Here is a 21,389-nt window from a genome sequence, read left to right as displayed (position 1 = left end):
ACACTTTTTTTGGTAGGTGGAAAAAATTAGATTTCTTCTAAGAAGTATTGATTTGGCAGACATCAGAGTTGGCACAGTTGAAGAGTTTCAAGGGCAGGAGTACACAGTTATCATCTTGTCAACAGTACGTATATTTATTGTGGTCCTGTGGACAGTTTTTGTATGTGTCTAGTTCTCTATTTCCTTTTTGATACAGGGCTTTTAAAAATAAAAATTAAAAATTTAAAAGCTATATTTTTGTCAGTCTGTCACAGTATTTGAAAACAGAATAATCCATGCTATGTTTCTACTTCAGTACACTAGTCACAGGCCATCATTTTAACAGTACATCACCTTGATTCAGAGTTGGTTTTGCTTGACTACATCTATGTAATTATGAAGGTATAGGGGCATAAACTGCATCACTACAGATTTTTAGATAACCATGAAAATACAGAGGTATTTGGTTTCATTCTTTGCAATAAATGGGACTTTCAGAAAAGTGCCGACAAAAGGGAGCATTCGGGAAATGTGGGAAGATGCATGTGTTTGGAAAGATGATGTTTGTGCCTTTGAGCCTTGCATTTGATAGAGGGGGAAGGAGAGGAGAGGGTTGTGTCAGAGTACTGGGAGGGAGTTGCTGTTGTTATTTGGAAGCTGGCAGCCCTTGTCTGTCACCTTCTTTTTGCAAACTTGATGACCTGTTTGCTTCATCAGATGCCTGTTTTTTCTGAAAGATCTCAGTGCATGTTATCTGCAGGTGACAGACAAAGATGTAGTCATAGTTTTCAGGCAGTTTAGAGTGTGGGAATCCTGTCTGTAGCAGCTGAGATATCAGGCTTCAGAAGACTGAGGTTGAGCTGAGGTTAGATGCAGGCATATGCCAGTTCCCCCTCTCTAAATGCTCCAGTGCATATGTATCCCTGGTATTTGAATTCACATGAAAGCCGCATGAAATGAACACAGCAGCTTCTTTAGGGTCTACTTTTCTGCCCTTTATCTTCTCAGGCATGTAAGATTGTTGACTGGGGCTCTTGACAGGAGACTTTTCGTTGTACTATGAAGGAGAAATCAGTGTGGAGCGGAGAAGTGTAAGCAGCAGCTTATAGCTACTGAAGCTTTTTGCAGACAGCTTCTTGCTACCAGAATATGTGATACCAATCCTTTACCTTCTGAAACAACATCCATCAAACGCACACTCTTGTAGGCACACTGAACTCCTGGGCAGAAGTAAAAATCTGTGCTGGATCAGTGGAAGAGACAGTTGGGAAACTTTAGGGAAAGGCTAACTTAATACTTTGAATCAGCAAGTGATATAAGATCAGTGTACATGATTGTATTTGAGGGTTTAGACTTTTCTGGTGGGTATTATGGGCCCTAGATAGTTGTATTTCTACAGTGTAGAATTCAGTTCAGAACACAAAAGAAGTCTGCATATGCTTGCTTTTTTCCAGATGGTAATGTGGTTTTGGTGCAGTAAGTCTCTAAAATAAAAAATTCAAGTGTTTGGAATGTGGAGCTCCAGAAGGGTTTGTGACCTGGGATCCCTCAGGGCTGGGCTGGTCAAGAATGTACAGTACAGGCAGAGCCTGTATAAGTCTGAGTAATGGCATATAAGGCAAACTGATCAAAGGAGGAAGTATAGGCCAGGAATTTGTAGCTGAAGATATGACCAGTACTGGACTACTTCTAACAGGAGTACATAGGATTTCCAGGAGAGAGGAGGATAAAATAGCTGTGTAAACAACCAGAACACTGGAAAGCAACCTGAATGTGGGGTGGAGGAACAGCTGGTTTTTGGGGAGTCTTTTGTGGTTTGGGCAAAGAGTTTGTGGGATTTTTCTGGCTTGTTTTTTCCCGAGGGCAGTGGTACTATGGTTACTTCCTTTGTTCTGTGTCATACCATAGCTTTTCAATCCACCATTGTATCTCAAGCTAGTTCGAGGTATGTACTATGGTCCTATTTATAAGAACTCATTCTTTAGGTCATGAAATTTTTTTTAATCAAAGATGGGTTCAAATATAGATAAAATAGATGGAGGTGAAAATGTAATAAGCAGTAGTTATAGCATGTTGCTTTGGCTGTTTTTTCTAAGTTAAATCAAAGCACACCGGGACTACTGAAGAAGGCTTGCAGAAACAGACTGAATTGCCATTCCAACTATCAGAATTAGAATACCAGCAGCTCTAGCATTTCTTAGACTGAAAAGGTAAAATCACTAGTTTTTAGGAAGCAGTTTTGGTATCTTGGGTTTCAAATTACAGTGGATAGTCCTGATGCTAAAATAAAACTAGTACACCATTCTCTTGAAATTGCTGAAGTTGCATTAGCAGCCTGTTGGAGAATACACCTGTGGGAAGGCCAATGGTGGGAAATAGCTAGCTCCCTGAAATTTGGATTATGAAGTTAACTTGTACATTGATGATGCTGAGCTGTGGGTTGCTGCAGTAAGCAAATATTATGTTAAAGTTACACTATGGCTAGGTAAGTTGCTTTCTCATTACTCTATTTCTAAAATTATCCATAATTAATTTTAGGTGCGATCTCATGAAGACTTACTTGGTGATGACAAATGCTGCTTGGGCTTTCTCTCTAACCCAAGGAGATTTAATGTAGCAATTACTAGAGCAAAAGCTTTACTGATTGTCGTGGGAAATCCTCATGTTCTTGTGAAAGTAAGTTTTGGTTTTATATCTTTAATTGCATGTGGTATTTGCTACAGGAAATGAAAATTGGGGTTTTAATCTGATGTGAGGGAATATCAAATTATGTTAAGAACTGGTACATTGTCCTCAGCCTGCCTTCGGGAATATCTGAATTCTGTAGGTTCTTATGAGTATGGACAGTTCAGGCACCCACACAGCAGACTTCCAAGCACAGAGGTAATGCTGATCTGCACCTATGGGCTTCTACCTCCTTTTTCTCCCTAGAAGAGGTCAGAACCTCCATGCAGAAGTTCTCCAGCAGCCTGCAAGTCCAGTAAACACGTGTTGAATAACCTTAGGCAGTCAGATTCTTCACAAAATGCAGTTGCTTCACTTTTGAAATGGAGGGTGGTAGAAGTGATTGTTCCCAATTTATGTAACAGCCTCATCTTGAACCCATATATGGTCCTTCCATAGGAATAAGGTGAGCTTTTCTTAATATCTGATAAGATGTTATGTCTGACTTTCTGGATAAGAAGGAAAGCAGTATTACAGAAATGGTCTGAATAGAAAGTTTAGTCTCCCCGCACCTATGTGCAACAAATGTAACTTATGCGGCTGTAGGTATCTTCCTCCCACGTTAATCCATTCTTGCACAATTTGTAGAGTTCTGCTTCTGGAAGAGGTCCTCTTAAATCTCCTGCGTTCATATGCCATGTTAATTTGTTTGAAAACTCACTTCACAGATCATTTAAATTAAACATTAATTTTCTCTTGTAGGATCCCTGTTTTTGTGCACTGTTGGAATACAGTCTAATGAATAGAGTTTATGTAGGTTGTGACCTGCCTTCGGAGCTGGAATGCCTGCAGAAGTGAGTGTCTGGTCTTCACTTTAACCTTGCTAGATATGGATCAGTTTACAGTGTTTTTAAAGATAGTATCATTTGAAAGATTGATAAATACAACAACCTGTGATTATCATAGTAGATTTGATTTTTGCATTCTTAAGTACTGTAAACATAACATGTAACGTAACCATATTTTCTCCCACCCCATAGGAGTCTGAGCATTAAATATTAAGTAAGAGCTGTCATTGACTTTGGTATTTTACATATCCCCAAATGATCCATTATGTATTTGACCATAAGGATTTGGGCGTGGGGGGTTTCAGGGGAAATGTTTAAGGTGACTTTACTGTAATTAAATTTGCTTGAAGATTGATTTAAACATGGCTCTTCTAGTAACACATAATATGTTGTTAAATGGGTGTTATCTACTAGATGAAACCTCTTTTTCCTTAATCAAAATTGTTGTTCATGGAAAAGTAACCAAACTTTTTTCTTTTTCCTTTAATTGACAGGTGTGACTAGTTTGCATTCAGTCCTCATCTGTTCTGAAACTAAGAATACTTAACAGTCCTGAGGAAATCCAGCACCTTTTGCCCTCAGAGAAAGGCACATGTTTTGAAATGGTTAGAAGTTACTCCAAACAAGATTTTTAATACTTTAAGAAGCGAAAAAGTTGAAATTTAACATTATTAAACAGTAGTGGCAACTTATTTGCTTTTTTGTTTAAAATGCATATGATGATATGCCTCCGCATAGAACAGTATGCTTGAATCTATAACAGTATGCCTGAATCCTCCAAGCTTCAGAACAAAAATATCATTGAACTCTTATGTTAGCTTTACCTTATTCTGTATTTTTTCAGCTTCTCAGTTTTCTCAGACTTCTGTAGTGCCTCCTAAAACTAGACCATCCCAAGGACATGTCTTGTAATTTTGTTGTGGGAGTGTTAACGGTAATACATGAACAATGTGAACTGGAATGATACATGAATATCTCCACTTGACTGATGTTGAGTATCTTAAGCCAAGCATGTGTAAAAACCCTGCTTCCAGTTTTTAAGGCCTTTTGTGTATACAGCTGAGATCACACAGGATTTTCTTGGTTTTCCACTGCAGTCCAGCTATGTGCTGTGGTGTATGTTAGAACAATGTCTGAAATGGTGGGTTAAAAGAAAGAAAATTAAAACCACAGTTTGTGTTTCTTCAAGTACACTGTAGAATAAAGTATCTTGTTTTATTTTGACAAAGTTAAAAATAACTGATGGGTTAGAAGTATTCCTGCAGTCAGCTTCATTGGGCACTGTGCTGTGCCCTTAAACAGTGTTTTTTTTTCTTGTCCTCTCCTTGGTGATGAAGTCTTGCCACACAACACTTTAGAAATAGCTGGACAACTTGCCAGTGCGTTTAGGAACTGCCAGTACAACAAGATGGCTTTTTGTACAGACAGAAGTATTTTGGATAGGACTGTAGCCTACAGAGAAACAAACAAAGGGGAAAAAAGATATCAGGCTTTTGTTTGCTTGTTTAGTCTGCTCATCACTTCCATTCCTGGTCTGCCCTGTACTTATTTCCTCTGCAACACACAATATGTAGATACCATGTTTGCCATCTTATAAGTTACAGTAAAACATCAAAGCCAGATGCTACATAAGGGTACACTGTATGGTGACACATAGTGTGGTGAACCCAGAATTACCTCTCTCAAACTGTCCTGTGTGAGTGTGTCCCATCTGAGTCACAGCACTCCAGACTATTCAGCCCAGCCTCCTCAGCACAGTACTGTGCTGCTTAAACTGTGTTCACTCATGACAGGCCAGAATAGAAGGTTGGTGTTGCTGAAAATACCAGCACCGGTGATGCCCTGCCAATATTCTACATCAAATTCAGGGAGTTGTTTAACTAAGAATCTGTCCTAGTTGCCTGTTGAAAGAGTCTTGCTTCGGGATTGTGTTGTGCCATACCACATCTCTCAAACCACTGTTCAGACGTACCCCTGCTCAGACTTCCTGCCAACCTCATTCTTTGTCAGTATACTCATGCTCTCTTCAGAGAACAGTGAAGAGATCACAGTGGAGATGGATGATGATTACTGTATCACAAGATCTAATTCAGAACTTTTAGCATAGCAAAGTAGCAGACGATTGGTTATACTGTGATACTTAATAGGTACATGTTTAATAATTTTTAACTGTAAAGTTTGGATGTTGACATCAGTTTACTTTTGTGGAAACTACTTGATTTATTTTTGAACATTGTGCTTTTATTACTCAGCAGAAGTCAAATGATAAATGCCTATATATGGTGTTTATTTTTCTAGAAGAGTTCTTAGTCTAAAGGGCAAGTACACATTTTTGAGGGAAGAAAAAAAAAAAATCTTTCACCCAGCAACTACATTTTGCCAGTGGAGAAACTCATATTCTTTTCACTGATAACTGTTCTTACTGTAACTCATATCGTCCACAACTAAAATGGGAAAACCTTTTCCCTGAGTTACTAAGAATAGTGTCTGACAGTCTTAAGTGCTTTCAGAGAAGTGCTTATGCTTCACCTTTCTTTCTGCCTACCCAGCTGCTACTGAAAACTTTGTTTGAAGAGAGACATACCCATTAGAATTGTGCAGGATTAAGTAGAGTTTGCAACTTTAGAACAGTTTCTTCTGGCACCTTGATGTGCTGGCAGAGCTGGTTGTTCCAGAGGTCTTAACTTCAATATTCTAGTCATCTCTCTCATGAAGTCATAGGGCCTGATGAGCTAGAATGAGGAAAATGGGAGAAAACAGCGTTCTCACTATTGGTTAAAATCATCTTTCATTTTTATGGTGACAAAAATTTACATAAATTTTTTTGGAGATATGCAAAAAAAGAGGATCAGCCACTGCATGCAGAAGTAGCAATGACAGAGACAGTTGAGAGTCAGTCTCTTTCTTTTAGAGACAGTCAAACAAAGTGTTGCTTTGCATGAAAACCCTGTTCCAGTTATTCAGTTCTGTTTACAGGAACAGTCTTTTCCCAGAAAAAGACTTTGGCATGGCAGTTTCTGATTTATTAATTCCTTGCCTTACTAAGAAATTACAGAAGCCAGACAGGTGGCTTCCACCATGTCTTGAGGAGCATGTCAGAGAACACAGGAACACTATTACAAATTCCTCTTTCTCCTCTTCCCTCTAAATATTGTATTAGCCATTATGGGCTTAAGAAGAGCAAGAGACTGAGAAAGAGGTAGTCTGTAAAGCAGACAATTCCTGAGCTATTTAACACAAACAGTTAAGTATTAAAATTTAAAAAATACCTTTAAAAATCCAGTGAAGCCATTGGAAAAGCCCAGTGGTCTCAACCTTGCAGTGGTCCCAACAGCTGGATTCTCTGCCATGGCAGCAAGAGTTCCCTTAATGGATGGTCTTTACTTTTTGAAAGATGTACCTTAACTTGTAGGTGGCTGCATTTAGATCACAAGTAAAAGTATGCAGCAGTTGTACTAGTATTTCAGAATATGAACACTTTGTTAGAGTGGCAATCCCTTATATCATTTATTATAGTCTTCCACTGACTATTTTTAATGTTTTTACGTTCCCCTTGGATTGCTGTTGTTCATCTGTCCACACTGGTGCAGTGTATGTAGGTCAGGTCACAGTCAATCACTGATAGATGCAGGAGTTGCTGGGCAAGAATTTTTATATGTTTCATTTGTTATTTCTGCTAGTTCCACATTTTTTTCATAACAGCTGTTTAACTGCACTTTATCTAATAAAAGTTACATCCCTACCAACTACGTAGTAACATTTTGAAGATCAAACTGTGGGCCTCTGACATGAGCCTAATTATTTCAAGTCATACCAGCTCAGTAGTCCAGGACACGAGCAGGCCGGATGCTGCCCAGTGCCATGCTGATCAGGCCTCACAGATATGCTGTGAGTGTTTTTCCAGATAATGGGGAGTGGGAGCCCTGTTAATTGTGTCTATCCTTCATCCTTCTGAAAAATGGCCAGTCTGCACCCAAAGGGAAAAAAAAAAAATATGAGGCTGTAATTACAACCTGTATTCAACACCACCTGTGATCGTGTTTTTTCCCATGGGGCCCATTATTCCAGTAAGGACATTAGATCAGTGTGGAGCAAGAAATAGAATTCAGAGTGTGCAGGCAACTTCACCTTCTATTTACTGTCTTCTGCAACCTTGACTTGACAATGTTGAAAGTAAAGTTTATAGACTTTTGAAAGTTTATGAAAGTTTAATAGATTTTTCTTCTTTAAATAAAATAGCTTCAAGGTGTCAAGGAGTATTGTGCTGCATGTTTTGGAGCTCAGATACCAGAATAATGAATATTCTAAGTCTTAATAAGAAACAGAGTCTTTTAAAAAGCAATATTGGTTTTTTGAAACTAACAAAAGAGAATGTCAGCATTCATTCACAGATTCAGAAACAATTCCTTTGTCTCAGTTTTACCAGGCTTGTTAAATTATATATTCTGATTATTTAAACAATTGGCTTTTTTATAGTAGTAATGGTAAGGAAAATTGCAATATGTCTCTAAGCTGTGGGGAAGGGAGTTCTTCCAGCACATGGTGAAGAGTGGGAGTGTAAAATAATCCTTTTAAACTGCTTAAATTTCCTTACAGCCTTAAGTGTCGTTATGTTTCACTATCTCTTTAAAGATATTTCAGTGCCGGCTTCTTGAGAATTGTTCTAGAAGAGCAAAAGGAAACACTTCCAGTGCAGTGTCTCACAGAAGTACAGTAAGTGGGAAGGTGATGTGCTGTAGCAGGACAGAAGTCAAACTGCAGACCGTGGAATTAACAATTGTATGTAAATAGAGGACAAAGTGCTGTTGAAATGTTAAATCTGGAAAGGCTTGGAATTTTTCCAAAAGGCATAAATGAATAGTTCTGGTCTAGAACTAATAGGTCTTTTAAGGAATACTAACGTCAAGGAAGAAAAAATTAGGAGCCAGAAGAGACTATAGGTAGTGAAAGAATACAGTCAACAAAGGCAAAATGGGGAAACCATTTTTAGTTTAAAAAGAATAAACATAAACACACAGAAACAAAAAAAAAGCCCACAAGAATTAGTCACTTTTCTCACCTTTACTTGTTTTTCTTCAACGCTCTTCATATGTGACTTCTCTTCCTCTTGCCTAACTGGAAGGTGCAGATGACGTGGAAGTGCGAGAACTGAACAGGAGATTCCTCTCTGTCATCTGCTAACATCAGTGCCTGAGAGCTGTGCTTCAGCTAGATTGTCTAGGCTACCTCTCTAGCTGATGGAGAGAAATGACTCTGGAAAGTGGTTTACTTCATCCGAAGATGTGCCTAGAATATGCAGATGAATCCCTGAAGGTGCCTGTCCCTTTCCACTGACTGAAGAGGGAGCCTAGAAGCTGAGACAAGCCAAGTTCTGGATAACTGAAGCTGGGTGAGGGGAAATGGGTCCTAGCTGCTTGCCTCCTTTTCCTGGAAGCACAGGAGAGCCTTTCTCCTAGAAGGTATTAAAAAGCAGTTTCTGAGATAGCTGAGAGGGCATATGACAGTGTTGGGAAAATGACACAATTGGAATTTAAATTTTTTTCTTTTGCTGAGAATGTAAAAGTTGCTGATGTAGAGGTAAACTGGTTTACATCTGTGGAATACAGTAGCACAAAATGAAATGTTTCAGTGATTGCTAGCTACTGAAAAGCTGCATTAGTAAAATAATTCTGAGTCATGATGGCAGAGCTCAGTACATCGTAACATGAGGAAGTATGTTAATGTGAGGTATTACATGCAATTGATAATCAAACTAGTCTCATAACAGCAGTGATCACATGGAGAATAAAATAAGGCCTATTTAAGTACAGTCTTACTAGGTTTGTGAATAAATTTAAATTTACAAAAACCTGGTGCCAAAGACCTTGGTTTACTAATAAATGCAGAGAGCTATTCATTGTGACAGCACTCCTCAAATAACAACACCCACGGTGCAAGTCCAAGAGACTTGCATGAATTATCTTAGGTTGCTTTAAAATGAATGAACAGTTCAAGTGTGTGTGATGCAAAATAAACATGGGAGTTCAGCAGCTGTTCAAATATATACCCTTCCTAATGGGAAATAACATTCCCATGTAGAGAAGTCCTCGACAGAACTTGGGTCCTTTTTCATTTGCTTTTGGTATGCTTTAATATGATAGAATTCAGTTGCCATCTTCAAGGAAAATACAGCTGCTTTTCTTTTTACACTTTGGAGTACACACAATGTAAAAGGTAAAATATGTAAATACTGTGGTTCATCGTTCGCTCCTTGTAGTTCTTTCAGCTGGGAAAAAAGTGCTTCCAAACTATCAAAAGTAAGGGAAGGTGAGAAGTAGTGGAAGTTCAGAGTAGAAAAGATAGCAGAGATGAATAAAGAAGGTGAATAATAGAGAAATATTTCCATGTGCACTCTCCTTGCGGGCAGCTATCCGGGAGTAGTGTTGAACCTGCACGTGGGTATCTGAAGGTGCAGGTGATGCTGTTCCAGAAGGTGGCTGAGGGAACTGGGTGCATTGTGCTTTGTGGCTTCTCAGTTCCTTCATAAAACCTTACAGGTGATAGTGCAGGGAGGAGGTCCATGAAACATATCCTATGTGTCAGGTTTTAGCATGCTTGGGCACATCTTTAGTGGCATACAGTAAATCTGGGGTCCAAAAACCACTTTGCTTCAATAAAAGCTGGGGTATTTGGCTGCTTTTTTGTGAACAGAAAGCTATCCCTTAATGTGCCTTTTAGTACAATGATGCTTAGCAGAAGTTTTCATAAGCAATCCGTATATTCCTAATAATGTGTCTGAAAAGCAACAAAATGTGTCCCTGTACGAATACCGGGAAGATGATCCCCAACACTGTCAACCTGGTGGGTGACCACTATCACAATATTTGAGTGTGTTTAGAGGAGTCAGAGCAACCAGAGCAGCCCTGCTCATGTGTGACCGTCCAATGAAACCACAGTTAATGTCTCAACCATCTGGTAAAGAACTTTGGCAAAGGAAACTGTTTCTGTGGAAAGGCCGGGGCTGTGCAGGTGATGGCAGGGAGGCGCGGTGAGAGGAGAGGGTCCTGGAGAGGTGGGACCACACTTTTCAGAGGCTGAACTTCCCTATCCTGAGTGACTCTGTGAACCACCGATAGAGAAGCCGTTTTCACGAAAGGTCAAACAACAGTCACACCCGCAAGGAGGGGGGAGTAACTCCCCAATGACCCCCGAGCCCACCGACTCATTTCCAGAAGAATCTGAAGGTACAAACTGCGCATGTGCTAAAAGCAAGGAGAACTCTAGAAGTATAAACTGCGCATGATGCCTAATTAGTCTAACGAGTCCAAGTGCCCACATGGAGGAGGGGCAAGGAATTATAAAAGGGCACAAGTCAAAGCCCCAGGTGGCTGCACCCCACCAGAACTGGACCCCTGGGCTGGCTGGACCAACGATGGAACCAGGACTGGTGAAATCTTCCTTTTTGTCTCTCTCTCCTTACCTCTCTTCCCTTTTCCCTCCCATTTTTACTCTGTATGCCCACATATAAGGCAAGGCTTGTTCGGGCATGTCTAAGGCTTGTCTGAGCATGTTTAAGACTTATCAGGGTATGTTATAAGATCTGCCACTAGTCGGTGTAAGTTTAATGCCTGTTGCAGAGGATGCAAAGACCACTGATAAAGTTTCATGCCAATTATCTGTTGTGAGCGAATAAAAATTGAGTTGTGTGAATTGAAGAATCCCTGGTGTTGTTTCACCTTAATCCTGACCCAGGAATCGGTGAATCTGAGTCATCGTCCTGAGAAATTGATAGTGTAAGGGGCAAAGGGGAAGCAGGGTTGTCCCTAATAGCGAGACTTGATAAGCAACTACATGTACCATGTTGACCATAAGACAAAAATGTGATCCAAAGGAAAAGCCCTAATGCTGCAACCTTTGTTATTTCAGTCGGTCCTCTTCAGCAGGGTGTCCCCGGGGTGAGATGTGTGTCCCCGGGGCGAGGGAGGGTGGCAGGGCTGCAGCCCACAGCACAGCCGGGCAGAGCAGCAGTTGCCTGAGCAAGGTGCAGTGACTGCAGCACTGAAGGATCTGCCCTGGGCACAGAGCAGGCGGGCAAGAGCAGAGCACCACCCGTACAAATCCCCGGCAGCAGGGGGGGTGGAGGGGAGAGGCACAAAAACATGCACATTGTCAGTGCTGAGAATATTTACTGGGAAGTCAAGGGCCTTGTGGTGGTTTCCATTCTGTTGCTAACAGCCGTGCCCTGGAGCAAGGAAGAGAACAAGATAACGAGGACAGAAGGGTAATGAAAATTTCCCTCTTGGCGTCCCTTAAATTAATGAGAAACAACACAGATGGGATAAGTGAGGCAGAAGAAGAAATCCAGCATAAACGTTCCCTGTAGAGTGCCTAAAATGAAGACATCCTTTGTGTGGAATAGGACAGCAACCAAAAGGCATTTTCACCTCTATTGTTTCTGTTTTGGGGAGAGTGCTCTGAAGACTCTTCAGGTCTTGCTATAGAAAAGGACAGTGACAGTAACTATCAGCCCTGTAACCCTCCAGATGAGTATCTCCATCCTTGAAATAGCATGCTGGTTTTCACGAGCGCCCTGCCTCTGCCTCCGGCCTGGCAGCCTGTGCTGGAGCGGGCAGAGCCAATCAAGCTCAGCACATGCTGTACTGCCTCACGCTGGCAGGTGATGCAATTCATCTGACCTGTCCAAATTTCCATAGCCTTGAGGTTGTGCTGCAGTTGCCTGGCTTAAGACTTGACGTTTGTCAGATGTAGCGATTTTTAAATTCAGTCCCAAGAAAGGGCTAGTAAATAGTGTGCAATGGACTTTCTCTTCTCAGGCTGTTCATTAACTTTACTGAAGCCACCACCCATTTTTAAAAGCAATTTGTTTATCAGTCTTTAGTCAGATTTCCTCATCTGGTATAATACTACCGAGTTTTTAAGTGTACTAGGTACCGCTAACTAGGTAATAAGTCATCCTAAATACATTCCAGGTGGATGTCACCATTTGCACTGAAAATGGTAACTGTAATATTACCCCTTTGTACTTCAGCATGTCCAGAAATTAAGCCTTAAAATGATTGTGTGCTATAAGCTTATGTGGCCTTTATAGTAGTGCCCTGTATGTGAATCTCATTTGTGTGTGGAGTCATTGCTACCATCACAGAAAAATCTAGCAATAGAAAATTTAAAGAACAGATTTTTTAAAAAGTGACTCATTGCAGAAGTACACATGGAAAGAAACAGATTACCAAAAAAAGCAGAATTCATTTTTACATAATTTGTTAATAATAGAAAAAAATATATTTGTTACAGGCAGATTAATGCTGTCATTTGTAAATTGCTGTGTAATCTTTATCCAGATTAAATTGCAGATCTGCCCGGGATTGAAGTTAACAAGATTTGGTCTGGACACAAAAGCCAATCTTTATTGTCCTGCTGCCTGCTTGTAGTGATATCCTGATGTTAACATTGTTCATCAGCAGAAGTGTTAACAGTTCAAGGTAGCTTTCCCTTACGGTTTTCATCCTTATGTCCTAGTGTTTGCGTCACTCTGTGTATAGCCAGGCAGAAGCAGAGTGCTACCTTTAGTCATAATGTACTAAGGAAGGACTAACACTTAATGAACAAGAATTGGCCTTGCATGCACCGTACGTGAAGCTGTGGTAGTGAACAGTCTGGTGACAGTGGTTTGAAATGCGTGTTAATGTGGTCTCAAACATGTTCCTTTTATAAGTGATGTTTCAGACATTTTAAGAGTAAATTATTCAAAGAACCAGCTGGAAATTAATCCTTACCTCACACAGTAGGCACATTTAAAAAAATATCTTGAAGACAATGAAGAGCTTTAAAAGCATGTTCCCCTCTCTCTTCTGTTCGTCCTCAGTGCATCCTGGAGATCCTATTTCCCACAAAGTAAAATTACGTTTGAGATCCTGGAGCAACTGTGTTCCAAAAATGTCTATTTTAGTAATTCCTTGTGTAAAAGGAATTTGCCCTTTCCAGGTTTTTATAACGGGAGTTTTTGCATTGTACTTCTGGCTGGAAACACGTAGCAATTGTAATCCACAAACCTGAGGTAGCAGGTATCTGTATTCAGACAAAATTCCAAATAAAAGTTGCATCGGCAAGCTTTAGGCTGAATGACAGAACAACTCCTCAAGGGATTATCTGGTGTGATCTGAAGATAGGGCCTAGACACAAAGAAGTAAATTCATTCATGTGAGCAATGCCATTGAAATTCAGGCATTTTCCTAGGTGCTAAGCACTCCATGCATGAAGAATAATGTAATTTAAACTTGTGAGTAACTTCATGGACTTCTCAGACTTTTTGAACATGCTTTGAGAAGCAAAGGAAAACTGTAGATCTATTTATTTCAAGAGTTTCAACTTTTTTTTTTCCACTTCTCCTTTTTGTGCAGTAGGTTAGGGATGTACGCAGAAAGCCTCATGGTATTTGAGGAAGATGTTGACTCAGTGTCCTGAGTGTCTGAATGTAAATGTAGACAACTAATGGTATGTTAAAAGTGTGAACAAACCCACAGCTTCCATGCAGTCAGACCTGTGGGGCTGTCAGTTTACTTAACTCATTTTAAAGACTGGGAATTACAGAACTGGTTAAGAACATGAGAAATTAAATTGTCCCAGTTTCCAGTTAAAGGTTATCCCAAACATTCCCTTTTTAAAAGTATCTGTGTACTGTTTCCATCTTACTGATCATTTTTGATGAAAAACAACTGCTCTATGTAATGCAGATACAAGCTCTGTATAAGGACATCATCCACTCTCCGCTGACTGCAAAGGAAGGAATCCCATTAAAGGCTCGGGAGGTAATAGAACTAAAAAAAAAAAAAAAAAAAAAAAAAATCAGGAAGTATATTGTCTTTATATCAGTGTGTATTTGCATGCATTGGGGCTGAAAATCTTCAAATGATGACCTTCTGTCAGTACTCATCGAATCTCTCCCCTTTTAACAGAATATTACAGATTTCATGTGAATTTTGGATCAGCTGCCTGCGTATTTCGTGGTAGATGTATGCAGTGTAATAATCCATTAACAGCTGAGCAGTTCCATTAGCACAGATGGAATGAGACAGGTACCTCAGCAATTATTCCACCTCACTGACATCATTGCGCCAGCAGTGCCTCTCCCTCTCCCTAGCAAAGTAAGAAATGACTGCACACCCTCTGCAGTCCCTCAGACTGATCAAATCTATTGCGTTTAAAGAAACTGCGTAGCCCAATTTAACTCCCACTGCCAGCAGTTTCATGTTATGTAGTTTAGACTTTGGCACAGTCACTCCTGCTTTCCACTGGGTGACGCAGAGCACGGTTTACACAGGCACCTTGTTTCTTTCTTCAGATAAAGAATGTTAAAGATTGTTGCCACTATGACATTCCTTTAATAATTTTTTCCAGTTTCATTTCTATTACTAATCAAAAATATGTATTTATCTTACATTCAGGTAAGAAAACACATTGTGATCTAATATTGCAAAGACTAATTTTGCTTTTGTGTCTTTAGGATCATGATGAACAACTAACAGCTCACAGACACTAAGCTGAACGCCTGAAGGGCAACATCAGATTTTCTGCAGACATTACCTGTCTTACTTGACTGTTTTTTACTTGACTTTTTCTTCTAATGTGAAAATGTCATTATATACTAATTTAATTCTGCTCCAGCAGAAGCTTTACTGAATAACCTAAGCCTATACACTTTTTCCATCAAATATCTATGCTGTTTTTATTGTCATACACCTAGAAGCTTGTGAATCAGCATGGAAGTTATTCATATGCTGTAATTTTCTGTATCAAAAAGTTAACAAGGACATATTTAATGTCTTATAAATGCCTTCAGAAAGTCTATTACATCAAGTAATTATTTCAGAGTTTATTAACCAAATAGGTAATTCTGTCCAAATGTATTTGATGCCATTTGCTTCAGATGTGGATTTCTGGGTTCATGGTGTAACACGTGGTCTTCTCTTCAGCCTCTCGGCAAAATGCATCAGTTGCTAAGAACCTACGGAGACGTTACAGCACTGTGCAGAGCTGGGAAGCCTTTGGCTCCTGCCAGCAGACAGTATTACATGATCTGATGTTAGCCGGGTTAGGAAGAAGCCACATCCATTCCACAGCCTTCGTACTGGGGCAGCGTCTGCCCTTACCTTGCTGATTGGCATTAGTTATGATACTCTATACAGCATGTTCTCTCCAGTTTCTCCGCAGGGCAGACTACATGGCCTGTAGTTCCACGTGTCATGGCACTCACCCATCTTAATTATGGGTAAAATGGTAGGTTTTTTCCAGACTAAATAAAACATCTGGGTTCAAGCAGTTGTTTAAGTTCAAAATTATTCAGATTATTTTTAATTAACTCCTTAATAAACTGTCTGCAGACTAACTAATTCCCTTAATTTGGTGGGGTTTTTTTCACATGAATAGTTATTTAACAGGCTGTAGTAGATGATGATGGAATATAAAGTATTTCCCCTTTACTGCAATATATTAATTTTATCTTCCTGCTACTTTCCAAAGGAAATGCTAATTTAGTGTAACTCCATCTGCATCATGACTGACAGCTTTACCCTCCCTGCCCACTATCTGATCTGTTCAGCTGTTAGGGTTTCATCTGTTCCCAGTTTATATAAGGAACTTCACCACTAGTCTTTATGCCCACAAACAAAGGGGGGTTGATCAATAACTTTAGCTTATAACTTTAGCAGTAGGGGCTTATGTCAAAATCAGTATTTTATAATATAAATCCAGCATAATGGGAAATTATTCAACCACTGATATTCTCTATTCAGAGGTCAGTAGCTCAGTGCAGTCAAGGTAATATTGAACACCCCCACATTATTACACCTAGATTGCAGCAGCACCCAGCAGGAGCTCGGCCAGACTGGAGCCCGCTTGTGTGAAGCGGTGTACAAATGCAGACAATTTACAAACACGTGTGCAGTGGCTTAGCCTTACTAATGTGAATATTTCTACTTTTTTTATTATGTCTGACTGTACAGGACAATAAAATTAAGAAAGCGCATCAGGGTTTACAGAACCAGGGACACAACCAGCAGCAGCACATGCAGGTTTGCCAAAACTAACAGAACAGCACATGAATTAAAATTGTTTTGCCCAAGGCTACATTAGTTACATTCGTCGGATTACATGAAAAAACTGTTATGTTGATAGATGAGAATCCAGCTCTTCGGGAGATGTGTTGCATGTAATCTTGCCTTAATAGCTCTTAGGGGTGACATCACTTACAAAGCAAAATGTTTGCAGCCAGGAACGGAGGGACATGATTTGCAGCAGCTATACAGCACTTACACCTCAGTAGCTCTCAAAGGCATAGTTTCTTTCTGGGTTTGGGCATCTTTCCAGATGTAATAGATGTGAAATGCTACCTCTGTAACATAAGGCTGTTGGAAGGGACCTCTGTAGATCAACTAGTCCATCCCCACTGCTCTGAGCCTGTCCAAGAGGGTCAGGTTGCTCAGGGCCATGTACAGCCAAGTTTTTAATAGGTCCAAGGATGGAGAGTCCACAGCTTCTCTGGGCAACCTCTTCCAGTGTTTGACCACCATTACAATAACTTTTTTCCTTACACCTAATTAGAATCGTTATTGTTCAAACCTGTGTCCTTCTCATAGGAAGGTGAAGATAAAAATGTTTCTTCAATAAACTTCTGAAATAAGACAAATAAAGCCAAATTAAAAAATTAAATTTGTCTAAACTGTCTGAAGCAAGCAGAAATTCTTTACAACATACCTAGGAGGATCTGTTTGCAATTTTGTCCTTTACTGGAGGACAGATAATTACTGTCTCTGGAACAAGACATTACTTCAATTTTTATTGAAGTATTACTTCAAACCTTTACCAGTTTAGCTTGCTTTGTGATAATGTTAGGCATCAAATTTGCTTGCACACCATTTTAACATTAAGTCCATAGAACTACTCAGAGGATGTAAATGACAGAAAATATATTTATTATTCATGTTTTTAACTGTAGTTTTACTTAGTTCGAGGGCATGAGAAGCTAGGATACTTCAGATGGATAGGCCAAAATTCTAGATAACACAGATGCAGACAGCGAAAACGACAGTCACACTAACGACCCTGCCTGGCATTGCCCAGCACTCCAGTTTCCTGGGGAACTAGTTCCTGTTCCTCCTCAGCCCAGGCAGGTTTCTTGCCTTTGTCCCACCCTACAGCTAAGCTACTAAGCCCTGTGAAGAGCTGGGACAAGGCTACTGGGTAAACTAGAAGGACTTCACTGTTGCTTGCTTCTAAGCATTGGGCAGTTCAGTTGCAGTGATGGTTCAGACCCAGCTGCTGGACATCCTGAAGAAAAGACTATTGGACATGTGCAGATCAGATGAGGACACTGAGTTTGCAGATGCAAACATGGTGTTGTGGCACGCTAGCACGCAGCAAACCTGACTTATTCAGGAGATACAGACTGAGCAGGTAATAGGCACGGTGTGCATGCAGAAGTTGTGAGGAGTCTCATCTGTGCCAGCTTTCATGTGCTTCTGTCAGGGAAATCACAGGAACGCAGCAGCCCTACCGCAGGGTGGGGTGCAGATGCCACCTACTGCTGCTGGACTCCAGCTGGTTCTGACGGGTAAAAACATGTTTTCACTGTGCTACCTAAGGCAGTATCTGTGGCACCGATACTGATCATTGCTGTTGAGAATTGACTCTATTTCTCACATACATTTGGACTCTAATTTTTTTCAGAAATGCTGCAAGAATTTTTTCCCTTCTCAGCTCTTTACTTCAGTCACTTCTAAATCTCTGAGCTGGAACTAAGCCAAAATATTCATGTATATGCTACAGTCAAAGCTCATTCAAAGGGGAAAAGATGATTATGAGTTCTTGAATATTAAAAACAGATGATTTTTCTATTTTAGCTCATTCTCTTTGTTGCTATATTATTATTAAAAACAGCTTTATTATTAACTAGGCAAAGCACTGGGTTTATTTGGAGTTTTTGTCCAATCTTCTTGTTCCAGAAATTTATGTTTTGGCATCCATGAGAAAATATGCCCATGTCTGGAAATAAATGCCAGGAAATCTCCATTTCACAGAATCACAGAATCGTCTAGGTTGGAAAAGACCTTGAAGATCATCCAGTCCAACGATTGACCTAACACTGACAGTTCCCAACTACACCATATCCCTCAGCGCTAAGTCAACTTTACTCTTAAACACCTCCAGGGATGGGGACTCCACCACCTCCCTGGGCAGCCCATTCCAACGTCTAACCACCCGTTCTGTAAAGAAATGATTCCTAATATCCAGTCTAAACCTTCCCTGGTGCAATTTGAGGCCATTCCCTCTTGTCCTATCACTTGTTACTTGGTTAAAGAGACTCATCTCCAGCTCTCTGCAACCTCCATTCAGGTAGTTGTAGAGGGCGATGAGGTCTCCCCTCAGCCTCCTCTTCCCCAGACTAAACAACCCCAGTTCCCTCAGCCGCTCCTCGTACGACATGTGCTCCAGACCCTTCACCAGCTTCGTTGCCCTTCTCTGGACACACTCGAGTAATTCAATGTCCTTTTTGTAGTGAGGGGCCCAAAACTGAACACAGTAATCGAGGTGCAGCCTCACCAGTGCCGAGTACAGGGGTAAGATCACTTCCCTGACCCTGCTGGCCACGCTATTTCTGATGCAAGCCACGATGCCATTGGCCTTCTTGGCCACCTGGGCACACTGCTGGCTCATGTTCAGCCGGCTGTCAATCAACACCCCCAGGTCCCTCTCTGACTGGCAGCTCTCCAGCCACTCCTCCCCAAGCCTGTAGCACTGCTGGGGGTTGTTGTGGCTGAAGTGCAGCACCCGACATTTGGCCTTATTGAAACTCCTACAGTTGGCCTTAGCCCATCGCTCCAGCCTGTCCAGATCTCTCTGCAGAGCCTCCCTACCCTCGAGCAGATCAACACTCCCACCCAACTTGGTGTCGTCTGCAAACTTACTGACGGTGCATTCGATCCCCTCATCTAGATCATCAATAAAGATATTAAAGAGAAGTGGCCCCAAAACCGAGCCCTGGGGGACACCACTCGTGACCGGCCACCAACCGGATTTAATTTTGTATGAGCCCATTTGCAAACATTAGACAGCAAAAGCCACTGAAGATTGTATTCTGGTTCTGCAGTACCTTTTCTGTGATATTTTCTTCTAACAGAAGAATGTCACCAGCTGAAGTCTTCTTGATACTAAGTCCTTTCAGTATCTGGTTCAGTTTACATGGGAACATCTCTTCAGGATAGGCCGATGCCCAAATTCATACCCAGCAACATCTGCCAAAAGATTGCCTGACCCCCATAACTCAATGTACAAAAATTAATTGACCTTACGAGGCAGGTACATATTAAGAAGTATCCACATGTCTGCACATGTGGATGCCAAGCTTGAGACAGGTAAACTTCCTTCACTCCCACACATGCCGCCTTGCCTAACAGGCTCCAGTCAAGAGTTACCAGTGCTCATGCTGTGCATAATGGTCTTATGGCAGTTGGCAGGGGCAAATCCACCCTCTCCATGGGAATGCAGAGCTGTTCCCAGGAGGACAATTCCCTGTGGTGCATTGTGAGACTTGCTTTTTCTTAGCAGGCTCAAGGGCAGAAGTTGGGTTAGTCTGCCAAGGCATATGGCTTTGCAGGGCCTGCACACTGTTTGGTTCTGTGTTTACTGGCAGTTGTGGTTTGGGACACCAGATCAGAGAGACAGTTCATCATTATACGAAGGCATTGAGTATGGAGACTGAGCACAGAGCATACGATAAATCTGGCAAACAGGATGAATGCTGCATTCTCATCCATCAACACTTGAGGAGCAGCAGAACAAGACGCAGCATGGTAGGTGGGATTATACTGCCTTGCTGACATGGGATGACCAGTAACGGCTCCACAATGTCTGGAGGATGTCATGGCTGTAAGGGAGGTACTCCAGTCCTTCAGGGCCATGGTACATGACTGAAGAAATCCATTCAAGTACTGAAACGAGCTCTCAGCAATTTTACTTAGCAGTCCAGTACATTCAGAAAATTAAGGGTAGGGCTGGCCTGTGCATGTGGAACACAAAAGCAAAATGGCACTGGCTTGACAATCACCTGGATGTCAAGATTGTAAAACCATGTACGTACGGCCGTGACTTGCCTTTGTCACAGTCTGTAACTGGAAAACTAGAGGCAAATATTTTTTTGTGGAGCAGGACCTACATACTGGTGAATCGCTTAACCAAACAGTGTGCCCTCATAAGAACTACTGACTTAAGGTTAAAGCAGGCAACAGAAATTAGGGATGCCATATGTGCTCAAATTCATGCCACGCCTGACAATTCTAATGAGTAATTACTCACTGCAAAGCATGTGCTGTTTTGTGGATTGTGAACTGTTGTTAGACATGTTGTACTGATAGCTTACAGATTTTAAAGTGCTTCTTTTGCCTTTTGGGGTGGTTTTTTTTGAGTGCTCCTGGGAGGAGGGCACTGTTAATCTTTATGGAGTATTATGTGCCTAATTAATTGTAAGGACTTAGGCAGCTGAGGGCTTTTATTTTCCTTTACAGAATAAAATATCAATTAAAATGTAAATCTCTGTGATCCTGGCTTGGGGACATGGGGATCCCCATAACTGAACTGTGTAGATTACTCACTGTTTTCAAATACATTAATAATAATATGTTGGCACAGCTGCTCCTTCTCATTTCCTTACAGTTAAATGGACAATACCAAGTGTTAAACAATGACCTGTATTAATTTTGCCAATATGTGCAAGGGAGTTAAAATAGTTGTGTAGTTAGAACAGCTGAATGATGATGACAGTTAATGGTCCCTATCAAAAAGACTGCAACCTGCATGAACAAAAACTGATGAAAAATGCAGGAGTTTCACTTACCTCCTTGCCTCTCC

The 21,389-nt window shown here is 40.8% G+C and overlaps 1 protein-coding gene and 1 long non-coding RNA gene across 3 annotated transcripts in view; one reads left to right on the top strand and one right to left on the bottom strand.

The window, feature by feature from the left end:
* The window catches only part of MOV10L1 (Mov10 like RNA helicase 1), a 39,359-nt gene extending 35,858 nt beyond the window's left edge, over window positions 1-3,501 (top strand). For both annotated transcript variants that reach the window (XM_074825487.1, XM_074825486.1), the window contains exons 24-26: window positions 17-124; window positions 2,518-2,655; window positions 3,406-3,501. In XM_074825487.1, coding sequence (XP_074681588.1) covers window positions 17-124; window positions 2,518-2,655; window positions 3,406-3,501 — 342 coding nt within the window. The remainder of the gene's footprint in view (window positions 1-16; window positions 125-2,517; window positions 2,656-3,405) is intronic.
* A 2,690-nt stretch (window positions 3,502-6,191) lies between these two features.
* On the bottom strand, window positions 6,192-21,389 carry LOC141924703 (uncharacterized). Its single transcript, XR_012623643.1, has 3 exons — window positions 21,376-21,389; window positions 13,265-13,368; window positions 6,192-6,223 (listed from the first exon to the last, which is right to left on the bottom strand). It is a non-coding gene; the product is annotated as an uncharacterized LOC141924703 (long non-coding RNA).

This window comes from Strix aluco, chromosome 5 (genome assembly GCF_031877795.1).
Source record: "Strix aluco isolate bStrAlu1 chromosome 5, bStrAlu1.hap1, whole genome shotgun sequence".
Taxonomy (NCBI): Eukaryota; Metazoa; Chordata; class Aves; order Strigiformes; family Strigidae; genus Strix; species Strix aluco.
Note: the sequence above shows the minus strand (reverse complement) of the source record. Positions and strands in the feature narration are given on the sequence as shown.